The sequence below is a fragment of the Babylonia areolata genome, chromosome 12 (genome assembly GCF_041734735.1).
Source record: "Babylonia areolata isolate BAREFJ2019XMU chromosome 12, ASM4173473v1, whole genome shotgun sequence".
Taxonomy (NCBI): Eukaryota; Metazoa; Mollusca; class Gastropoda; order Neogastropoda; family Buccinidae; genus Babylonia; species Babylonia areolata.
This window is the reverse complement of record NC_134887.1, coordinates 13,697,198-13,709,697: the sequence shown is the minus strand read 5'-3', so window position 1 is coordinate 13,709,697 and position 12,500 is coordinate 13,697,198. Positions and strand designations below refer to the sequence as shown.

Sequence of the window (12,500 nt, the reverse complement as noted above, 5' to 3'; positions counted from 1 at the left end):
TTACATTTTTATCTGTTTTGCACCATTTTTGTTTTGGTTTGTACCTACCTTGTCACCAGAGCTTGACAGCTAATGACATTAAACATTTCAGTGTTCAGTTCAGTGTTCTCTCTCTCTCTCTCTCTCTCTCTCTCTCTCTCTCTCTCTCTTCGACACATAACGTATTCAATGGCAAGATTCAGGCTTGGTATTTCTGAAATTGCAGTATATTATTACCGATATAGAATACATAATGCAACTGATCTCAGGTGCAAACTTTACAACAAGGTGGAAGAAAATGAAGTACATTTCGTCCTAACTTGTCCTGCCCTGCATGACTTAAGAACAAGGTATATATCATCCAAATTCTGTAAATTTCACAGTCAACACAGGTTAGCATTACTCATACGTGTATCCGTATCCGTATCCGTATCTCTCTCTTCTCCAGCTCACCCTGTTGCCCCAGCCACCGGCGCCAAGCTAGCGGACAGGGAGGGCAGAATGCACAGTCAGTGGCCGTAGGTCCGCAGTGGAGGAAGACTGCAGTGGCTACTGCATAGTGAACGACCTGTAGCAATCTCCAGTCCCCCCCCCCCCCCCACACCCACCCCCCTGCCCCCCGACCCCCCACTCCCCTTCCCCGGGACGTCGCCAACAGTCGGCGGCAACAGCGGCGGCAACAATGGAGGCAACAGTCGGCGGCAACAGCGGCGGGAACAGTCGGCGGCAACAGTCGGCAGCAACAGCGGCGGGAACAGTCGGCGTCCTTCGCTGTTCAACACGTCGCGAGGAGCTTTCTGCAGCAAGTCGTGTGACCTCGCGCACAAAAGCTAGCTAAGGAGCTTCGTTTTCTTTCATTCAAAATGAAACGTGCAGCATGCTCGATGTCTTAATTTAAAAAAAAATCTAATTAATTTATCTATTAATTTTCTATACTTTGCTCGTCCTGACTTCTCAAAGTGGCTTTGATGAAAGTGGCAAAATTGTGTAAAATAAAAGAAAAGAAAAAAGAAATCCCACTCTCATAAGTACACAAATATATCAGCATGCACTCAAGGCCTGACTAAGCGCGTTGGGTTATGCTGCTGTCAGGCATCTGCCTAGCAGATGTGGTGTAGTATATGGATTTGTCCGAACTGACACTGAAACTGAAACTGACGGTGAGGGTCCCAGACTGTGGCTATACGTATTTTTCAGGGCTGATCTCGGCTTGGGCGATGTAGGCAGTGAGCTCAGTCATTTCTTGAACGATGTGGTGGATTCTATCAGGAAACGTGTCGACAATAATATTTCTTTCAGAGAAATTGAAATAGTCTTGTATCTTGTTGCGTGTTTTCTGTCACAGAAAGCTGATGATGCTGTTGGCTTTTTTCTTTCTTTCTTTCTTTCTTTTAAGTGTTTTTGTGTGTGTGTGTGTGTGTGATGTGGTGTGTGCTTCTTGCACATGTCAGGTGTTGTATTCCCTAGTTGTATTGAAGAAAGGCAGTTCTGCCCAACTTCTGGTGCACTGAGGAGGAAATCTTGGCTTTCTGCGGTAGACCTCCACGAAAAGCTCTGGGAGACCACCTGCTGCACTGCGGAGGACGGCGGACTTCGCGCTGCAGACCGGATTGACTATCTGACAGCATGACCTGGGGAACGCAGAAGAAGAAGAAAGTAGAAGAAGAAGAAAGGCATTGTTGAGTTGATACACGTGTCCTGTAGTTTGCCCTGCTGCTGGAAGGTCTTTGCTATGACACAGGAAGAGCAGAGGGTCAAGGGTACTGCCTTGTGGGACGCCAGAGTCAACGGTCACCTATTGAGTGTTCACTTTCCATAACATCCCTCCTGGTGCGCTGGGACAGGAAGCTGTCTGTCTATCCAATCCGCGCGTTGCACTTTTGATGCCATGTTGATATGTATAAAATGTCATTGGTGAGGGATTGTATCAAAGGCTTTATTGAAGTCTAGTGGCGGGATGCATGAGGCGATCTTTTGCGGCGCTAAGTTTGCGCTGAGTTAACAATGTTCCTAAATATATGGAATTTGCTGTAGGAGTTAGGAACATTTTTAATGATAAGCAAACTTAGCGCTTCTAATTTGCAGTAGGAGTTATGAACATTTTTAACGATAAGCAAACTTAGCGCTTCTAAGTTCGCTCAGGCAACCCACCCGATGCCTGAATTGTACAGAATAACCCTGTCACGACATAATTCTCCGTGTGAAACTCAGGCTGCTGTGTTACAGGGTGCTACAGTGCAGCTCCGCCTCTTTCATCTTCCTTCTTCTTTCCGTCACACGACCAACATCGGCTTGCCGATGACTCTGTCGTGGTTCATGCGTGCTGGGTATTTTCGTGTCTCCATAACCCACCGAACATTGACATGGGTTACAGGATCTTTAACGTGCGTATTTGATCTTCTGCGTGCGTATACACGCGAAGGGGTTCAGGAACTAGCAGGTCTGCACATATGTTGACCTGGGAGATCTTAATTCATTTATTTTTATGCTTTTGCCAGAAAGTGTATTTGTTTGGAGTGTTGGCCTACAGGTAACGAATCTGAGCTCACTGGTTCGAATCACACCGGCAGTCACCAGTATTTTTCTCCCAATCCACAAGACCTTGAGTGGTGGTCTAGACGCTAATCATTCCGATGAGACGATAAACCGGGGTCCCGTGTGGAGCATGCATTTAGTGCACGTAAAAGAACCCACGCCAACAAAAGGGTTGTCCCTCGGAAAATTTTGCAAAAAAAAGAAAGAAAGAAAGAAAGAAAGAAAAAAAAAAATCGATAGGGAAACAAATAAAATTGCAGGCAGAAAACAAATACAAAAAACATTAGTGGCGCTGTCAGTGTAGCGACGCGCTCTCCCTGAGGAAAGCAGCCCGAATTTCACACAGAGAAATGTGTTGTGACAAAAAGAGTAATTTCTGTAGAATTTTTCCAGTGACAATCTGAGTGCCTGTGGGGAAGGGGCGGGAGGTGGGGGGGGGGAGGGGGGGGGGGGGATGGTGGGGGGACCAATCATGTATTGAGCTGGGTTTGACAGGAGAAACGATGGTTGGACAGGAAGCTGTAGGTTCCAAGGAGACGTTGTGGGGTGGTGGCAGACGATGAGTTTTCAGAGACTTTGCAGTGGACAGAACTGAGGAAGGAGACTAGACTGCAGTGATGGCCTAGAGGTAACGCGTCCGCCTAGGAAGCCAGAGAATCTGAGCGCGCTGGTTCGAACCACGGCTCAGCCGCCGATATTTTCTCCCCCTCCGCTAGACCTTGAGTATATATATATATATATGTATATATCTGTGTGTGTGGAGGGGGGAGGGAGGGGGGGGGGGGGCGGATGGGTCGCTGTAAAATTATTTGTTTTGAAATTCTGTTGTTGGATGTGAACATTCGTATGTGTGTGTGTTTGTGTGTGTGTGTGTGTGTGTGTGTGTGTGTGTGTGTGTGTGTGTGTGAGCGCGCGCGCACGTGCGTGTGTGTGCATATGTATGTGCGTGCATGTGTGTGATACTAGTACATGGACAATGATTCTTCTCGAAATGCCAGAGGGACAGTGAATTGAAATAAATCATTTTGATGTACAGACATACAATGACATATTTTGTGTATGTTCACACACACGCACGCTGCACACACCAACACACTGAAACACACAGAGGGCTAGTGAATTGTCGATAGACGGAAAGGAAGTAGAGAAAGAAAGAAAGAAACAGACAGACAGACAGAGAGAGAGAGAGAGACAGAGAGAGAGACAGAGAGAGAGAGAGAACGTACACCGACACACACACACACACACACACACACACACACCCCACTGCACTTTTTTCAGTTTATTGGTAGAACAAGTATCAAACTAAGAAACACGTCGTACAAAAACACATACACGAAAAAGTGGAACACGTTTCCATTCATTAATGGAAGTAGTATTTTTACAGCAACGTAGTTAACTATGCACTCACACCTACTACGAGTACAATGAACTCACTACTGAAAAGGGTTTGGTTCGAATGACCAAAAGACAATGCACAAACAACCCCAAGGCTTTTTTCCCTTCTTTTCTTCTAAGGACACAAACAACAACGCAAAGACATCTCCACTACACACCCAGCACAGTTTGGTAATCACCCACAGGTTTGGAATAATAGTCACAAGGGAACTATGTCATTATTACACTACCACGTACATTTGATTTCACATTCAGCTTAGTTCTATACAAACTTACGCAAAACATGTATTAAAAAGGGCAATTTTTGACACACACTCTCTCTCTCTCTCACGCTTAAACACATACATACGCACACATATACGTAAGCACACACACACACACACACATACACACGCGCGCACGCCCGCTTTAAAAATAAATCTAATGTCACCGACGGTTAGCAGACTTAAAATCCAACAAACCAACCAGCCAACACACGCACATGTGCGTACGCACATACACACAGACACAGATAAATGCGTGGACACACGCGCGCGGGATCAAATACATGCATACACACATGAAGACAACACGTACGCTTATTGCTGTTTGTACTTTGTAACATGGTAACGTACACGTCAGTTCGAACAGTTAACTAGGAACAGTTAACAGTTATTGCTCATCGGATCGATAGGTGGATATATCTCAACAATGTAAAAAGAAAGAAAAAAGGTTTACACAAACACGATAAAGAAAAGAAAACCCGCCTACGTATGTACATACCTTAACGCTAGTAAGCACACACACACACACACACACACACACACACACACACACCACTTAATCCTTCAGTTTACTTGATATGATCACAAATCCGCCTGGTTATTTTCCTTGGAAGAAGCACACTACACCACGCAGTAAAAAAACAAAACAAAAAACAACAACAAAAAAAACCCAACAACAACAAAAAACGAACAAACAAAACAGAACAACAAAAAAAAACCATACCTCTACTTGGTGTCTACATCAGTGAACATCACAATCTTCACGAATGTGGGCTTTTCTTGTTTTGACCGCAGTTCTAATATTCCGTGTTTGACGATGGTTTAAAAAAAAAAAAGTATTTTTAAAAAAAAATTTGGCTATATTTATTTTGACTGCAGTTCGAATATTCCGTGTTTGACGAAGTTTTCTTTTTGTAAGTTGGCTATTATCTATTTTGACTGGAGTTCGAGTATTCCGTGTTTGACGATGTTTTCTTTTTTCTTTTTTTTTTTTTTTTAATAAGTTGGCTATATCTATTTTGACTGCATTTCGAATATTCCGTGTTTGACGAAGTTTTCTTTATGTATGTAGGCTATACTTATCCAAACACATTCCGTGTTTGTTTTATTTTGTCTGTTTTAGCTATTGATTTATTTCTGGATTCGTTTCTTATTGATGTGTTCTTCACATTTTGGAGAAATATCAACAACATATTTTTTTTCTTAATTTCAAACTACTGAAAATAAATTCGACCACTTAAATTACTGCCACGAGCAGACTAACAAATTGATCCAACACACACACAAAAACAACAACAACAAAAAAACAAACAAAAAAACAACAACAACAACAACAACTGTGGAACAAGATGAGACAAGCTCAAAATGACCAACCCAGCCCACCCATCACCACAGCTGACAACACAACAAGAATTCGCTAAAAGAGTACATTTCCTAAATTTTTTTAGTCCCCAAATTTGACACAGAGAAAGAAATAAAGGGAGAGAGCTGCTGGTACTTTCAGTTTGTACAAACTTGGAATTCTCGGCCTTTTCTGATCCGTCACAGTTCCTTACTTACAAAATGAAAACGAAACAGAAAAAGATTTCTTTTACAGCAGTCTCTACATAAAGCAAAGCGCTGCAATCCATGTCTGTGTTCTATGAATCCACATCTACTTCTTCCACGCGTATCTGTGTGTGCGTGCAGCGCGCGCGCGCGCGTGTGTGTATGTATGTGCGTGTGTGTTTGTGTTTTTGCGTGGTTTGTGTCCAACTTGCGTGTTATTGTGAAATGATTTGAGAGGTTTGAAAGCGCATACAACGACAACAACAACAACAAACCCACTGCAGAATCATTAATGGGCACGTGTGACCTGCCATAAACAAAAACAAACAAAAAAAACAAACCCGCCTTGGCAACAAAACTCGGTCAGAGCAACTGACAGCAAATGTTTTAGCTTTAGTAAAAAAAAAACACCCCAAAAAACACACACCAAAAAACAAAAAACAAAAACAAAACAACAACAACAAAACAAAACAAGACCCCCCCCCCCCCCCACACACACACACACACATTCTGTAGTTGAGACGAAACTGCTCACGCACCAACAGAAACACCGCCATGAATGACAACACACCGCACTTCAGATTTCAAAAGTGTGGACAAAAAACCCAAAACAAAACAAACAAACAAAAAACCCCCAAACAAACAAACAAACAAACCCAAAACGGTCCAACCGATGAACGAGAAATGGCGCCAGCGACCTTCGCCACCCCTTCCACTCTATCCTAATCCAACCTGAATCGAGGCTGGCATGACCAGTGCGCATGTTCTGTACCACATGTATGTATGTATGTATCAGTCTTCCTACATGGGTTACCTTTGGTGAATGTGCTGTATTGTATGACGCCTTGTCACGGTGGATTTCTTGTGGGGTTTGTTTTTTTTAATAATTTTTTTTTATTATTATTATTATTATTACTACCTTTTTCTATATTATAATTATTATTTATTTATTTATTTATTTATGTAAGCTTATCTATTATTTATTCCCTTTTTTCTTTTCTTTTTTTCAAGGCCTGATGAAGCGCGTTGGGTTACGCTGCTGGTCAGGCATCTGCTTGGCAGATGTGGTGTAGCGTATATGGTTTTGTCCGAACGCAGTGACGCCTCCTTGAGCTACTGAAACTGAAACTGAAACTGTACCACAAATTAACATAATTAAGCTTACTGTTAGGGCAACAGCAAAGTCAGAGCTGTACGATCAATGGGATTTCATCTACAGCTTAGTCTTTTGTGAAGGACTAAGACTCTCAGACTACCAGACAAGACTGCGCTGGCTCTCATGTGCTGCAACCTTGGGGGGCTAGTTAGCCTTTGGGGACCATCCCCAACACCGACTGTCCTATAGCTGTCTTGGCTTTGAGAGTGGGGGTGTTGTATGTAACTTGGGCGAGACACTCTCCACTGACAATGATCAAAATCTAGCCCAGATAGTCGGGACAGCAGTTGTCTCCATTGCTGTTCTGATGGTCAAGATCGGACTACCAAGAAACCTGGAACAATCAAGAAACTGTGACTGTGCACAGTGCACAAGCAAAGCAACAAGCAGGGAATGTTCACAATAGCCATTACTGCTGCAGACACACACACAGAAAAACCCCGCATGCCGCTGTACACACACACACACACACACACAAAATGCAACCCCATATCAGCAATATCGTGGGCCATGGAAATCCAAAAACGCCTCATAGCACACACGGACAATATGTATATTATATACATTGCAGTGATACCCACCTCACGTTATTGCTGATTGTCCCGTTCCCCGTAGCTTTTTGAGGTCAGACTACGTTCCTCACACAACACGTCACAAGTCATGTCCGCAAAGAACAGATCCGCGCTCCACGTGGCCACAAGTCCCCAGTATCCCCGCTCCCCTCCCCCCAAATCCTTCTTCATAACGTGAGGTCTCAGAGTGTGTATGTATGCATACCAACACCCCCCTCCCCCCTCCCCCCCACCCGCCATCATCGTCATCATCATCATCATCAGAATGAACTAACACTACCTGTTTTAATTAACAAACGCTTGCCTGATACAGTACCACCTCAATCTCTGTGTTTTCACAGGACAGTATTGAACATCACTGCATACGTTGAATCATCGGGATTAATGTATGCATAACACACACACACACACACACACAAAAGAAAAAAAGAAGAAGAAAAAACACACCCAGAATGCAATGTATACACCACCCGAAATTATCCGAAACATTTCTTTGTAGACAAACACGAAAAAAAAGAAAAGTTTTGGCCGAGACAACAATCAAACAACTACAAAACAAACCATGGCAATGATTAAAAAAAACACCACAACAACATAAAAACAAAAACTGCGGATCTACGCCGACCTCACAAACTATGGCAATGTTCAGTATCTGACTGCAGCAATGAGAACTAGTAACCACACTGCCAGCTAACTGACTAGCTGAATATCACATTGATACATTTATCATACACTAACAGACTATCAACAGATTTTCTTTTAATGTACACATCTCGCGGATTTCCCCCAGTATTCAACGGGCAGATAACCGAGTCAACACCAACAACGATATCACACCATAAAACAGGCATTAACAATCGCGCCAAAATTGAAAGGCTCTAAAAAGTTGTTATTGACCGACTATACCAACCTGGAGTGTATATATAGCTCTTTTTTTTCTTCTTTTTTTTTCTTCTACTCCAACGTATACCGTAATGAGCATTAGTATGCGTCTGTGTAATAAATCACCTCAGAGAACCTTTGTCTGAAATGAAATAACACACTGTCTTCTTAAAAAGAAAAACTCGCGATTTTACAGAATATATTCCCTAGCGTTAACGATTCCCATCACCTTTTCGTCAACAAATCACAGCAACATCGTAGAAAACAATTTCTAACTTTCTAGTCAACAAATCACAACAAAACTGTAGAAAATAATTTCCAAGTACACATTAATCATAAATATTTACAAAAAAAGAAGAAGAAAGAATCAGTCTATCCCTCTGGAAGTTTTCAAAATGTAATGTATATTCACGGATTAACAAATATTGTGTACGAGAATAAGCTAAATTATGTATCACGGTGTAAGTTTTGCTCCTGTTGTAAAACAAACAAACCAAAACGAAACCCAAACGCATTTTCAAACTTCAAAACGTATTCCGTAACCAGAACCCACATTAAAAGAAGATCAACAACGATGGGATTATATAAATCAGGTAAATTCAACGACCAAGGATAAAAATTTTACAAATTTTCAACAACAAAAAAAAAGAAAAAAAAAGAAAGAAAAATATCTACGAAGTATACAACTTGTGAACAATGTGGAACGTATCCACCTTTGCAAACACACAGAAATATACATCCCTTAATTACACCGAACCATCAGCGGAACATACATGATGGTGAACAACAACTCACAAAACGTGTTATAGTCAACGTGGACATGCCGCACACACACACACACACACACACACACACACACACAAGTTTCATCTCCACCCAGTAAAAAAATCATTTTCTGTCAGAGAATACTCTGTACAAAACACCCCCCCACGTACAATCCAGCCACAAAAACCCCAAACAAACAAACTGGCGTATACCCAAATGAAAATTCAGGAAGCTCAGTGGACACACCAATGATTAGATCTGATCTAATATGATCAACAACCATCTACCTGAAGATCTAGTCATCAGCCCCATCCACATGTAATGTGCAGCTTCTGTTCAAACGTGTGTGTGTGTGTGTGTGTGTGTGTGTGTGTGTGTGTGTGTGTGTGTGTGTGTGTTTGCAGTGGGTGCATGTGTGAGTATGCATAAGTTTTTATATTGATATGCACTTGTATGTATCCTAATTTCTACTGTATCTGTGCTTGTGTATGATTTTCGATTTATGTTCGTATCTTGTTATGTATACCCGAACTTTGTTCATAGTCAATTCATATTCATTCCCTGTTTTTCTGGGTAACAGAACACTGACTGGGAAGCGTGTTCTTTTCTCTGTCTGTTGCTCCGGTGTTTTTTGTTAGAAGATTTTTATTTCGCTCTCTCTCTCTCCCCCCTCCCCCCCCCGGCCCCCCTCCTTCCAAAATAGTAGGATGCTTGTCTAAACTGTACCGTCAATCTAAAAACAAACTCTTTATTTTCTTCCACCTCGCGACATCAAAATTCCGTTCTCTTCCAACCAAATTCTAACGCAAATACAAATCCTCCACCAGGTTAATGAAACCTGTCAAACTTTGTAAGCAGAGTGAAAGTCCTAACACCTCGTGTCCATTTGAATTCCACTGTACAAAGAAATAACAAATGCAAGCATACAACAACTATGCTGCACTGGAGAGAGTGCAGAAAACTATATACAACACGCATCACATTTACTGGCACAACCGTAATGTAGAGTCTCTCTCTCTCTAAAAAAGCAAAAAAAAAAAAGCAAAAAAAAAAAAAAAAAGAAAAAAAAAAAAAAAAAAAAAAGCTTATCATACACGTTGATCACAACTCCGGAAATTCCTTTTCGTGACTAAAAGTAAGCGCACAAGCTCTGTAATTTCGACTTGGCGTGAGAACCATTTCAAGCACAGACTAACCACTTCTACCAAAGTGTATCATTTGACAAATTGATCAAGATGTGTACAAAAACCTGATGATGAATGCTGAACATAACAACTGGCAGAAAGAATTAAAAACAACAACAAACAAACAAAAAAACCCCAAACAAACAAAAAATAAACAAACAAACAAACAAAAAAACCCCAAAACCAGTTGATCAATTCGAGTGAGCTTAATGCTGAATCTTACCACGAAGGCATGATGGATTCAATTATACATACTGCTACCATTTCTAAACTGCCTTCCAGTCCATCTTCTGCGATGCTATGCAAAAGCCACATGCTATGCGTGCAGAACAGTTTAAACACATTTTTAACCTGACCCAAACACACAACCAGTTCAAAAGCGTAGACGTCTTTCCTCACACACACAAAACTTCAAACGAAGAAAATCTACTTACCTAAAACTCAACTAGAATGAATGAGCGTGCAGACACACACACACACACACACACACACACACACACACAGACCACTTTATTTTTCTTCTGAAAACATTTAAGAGCGCTAGCCAAAAGGTCGTTGAACTTCACTTTCAGACGTCATTTTGAATGTGTGGCCCGGTGGTACAGCTACCGACGCTGACGGCTCGTGTGATGCGGCTCTTAGCTAAGTTGGATGTCTACTTTCATGGCAGAAAGCCTGCAATCGCAGTGTAGCGTCATGTAATGTAGTTTGGATTTTTATTTCATTATATATATATATATTAAATGTGACTACTATGAGCAACAACTTGGGAAGCAGCGGTGGGATGTACTGGCGTTAAGTCTTGCTTAATTAACGGTCAGAATACTCCCTTTTTCCCCCTAAGTTCACTGAGTTATCTCACTGTCAAGCTAACAAAACCTAAATTAGCGCGTGCTAGGATCGCTATGCAAACCTGACGCAAGTTTGAAGTGGGAGATTACCATTCTGACAACAGCGACATCATGAAGCATTCGTATATTAGCATCTTTGCTGACTTCTAAATTTTGGTGTATCTCAAGGCAAATTTACACAACTGTAGGCATGTATTGTATTCGTCGTATGACGTAGTGGTACTGCGTAGTGCAGCGTAGCAGCGTATCGGAGTACGATGTAGTTTGCAGAATGATATAGTGCAGTTCCTTGCAGTGTTGTGGGGTGCGATATATTGTAGTCTCATGCAAAGCAATAGAGTGTGTGTGGTACATTGTAGTGTCGTATTATGACTGTGTGGGATGGCGTGCTGTGGTGTGGTGTGCTCTAAAGCACAATGCAATGCAAAATGCTATGCAGTTTCATGTGAAATGGCATTGTATACAGCTGTACAGCGCTATGGATTTGATTAACAGTCTGAATGCTTGTTTTATTTTTCTGTTACAGAGGGTAGAAAAAAAAGAAGAAAGAAATTAAAATCCTACATGAAGTTAAAAAAAAAAAGTTCAAAGTATTTTCTGAAGTCCTATGTGTTTTGCAAAATCAACAATATACGCAAAAAGTTACAAGCAATTCTGAACACAATTACAAAAATATATAAAAACAAAACAAACCAAAAAAAACCCGCTTCTGTTGTCTCCCTAAAGCAACAACAACAACAACAGCACACACACACACACACACACACACACACACACACAACTCATGTCCTCTCAGCCAAGAGCAAGTCTGTAACAAATAATTCCACAAACCACACAGAATCAGCTCAAGCGATGAAGATACAAAAAAAACAACAACCCAAAACCAAAAAACAAAACCCACACATAATCACATAAGAAAACCCAACCTAAATTAATCAAACCAACCAAGAAACAAAAAACGCCACCCTCCTCCCCAATAGCATCCGACACTCCAAAACTCATCACGATGTATGATAGCAGAGAGACTGACTGAGGAGCAGCGGAAGGAGGAGGAGAATGAGAGAGCTCAGCAAAGGGCTTGGTCGCGGAGAAGAGGGCTGGGCTACGTTCAGACGAAGGCGCCCTGCCCGCCCCCGTTCAGACGCACCGTGTGGCGGGCGTTGTGGATTTTCAGCTCGCGACGGTTGCGCGGCTGCATCAGGTGGTGGATACGCTGCACATGAAAACGCATAGACACACACACGCGCGCGCGCGCACACACACACGAACGCACTCACGCACGCACACACGCACACGCGCAAGCACACACACAAACACACACACGTACGTACACACACACACATACACTGAACGCTGCAATGCTTCTC

The 12,500-nt window shown here is 42.0% G+C and overlaps 2 protein-coding genes across 3 annotated transcripts in view; one reads left to right on the top strand and one right to left on the bottom strand.

Annotated features, from left to right (window-relative positions):
* LOC143288070 (uncharacterized) overlaps positions 1-2,465 on the top strand; it is a 10,595-nt gene extending 8,130 nt beyond the window's left edge. For both annotated transcript variants that reach the window (XM_076596341.1, XM_076596340.1), the window contains one exon: positions 428-2,465. In XM_076596341.1, the coding sequence (XP_076452456.1) occupies positions 428-501 (74 nt within the window). In that variant the 3' untranslated portion in view covers positions 502-2,465. The remainder of the gene's footprint in view (positions 1-427) is intronic.
* Positions 2,466-12,175: 9,710 nt separating this feature from the next.
* The window catches only part of LOC143288069 (sodium-dependent dopamine transporter-like), a 78,839-nt gene continuing 78,514 nt past the window's right edge, over positions 12,176-12,500 (bottom strand). Inside the window, exon 15 of the mRNA XM_076596339.1 lies at positions 12,176-12,346. Within this exon, the coding sequence (XP_076452454.1) occupies positions 12,242-12,346 (105 nt within the window). The 3' untranslated portion in view covers positions 12,176-12,241. The remainder of the gene's footprint in view (positions 12,347-12,500) is intronic.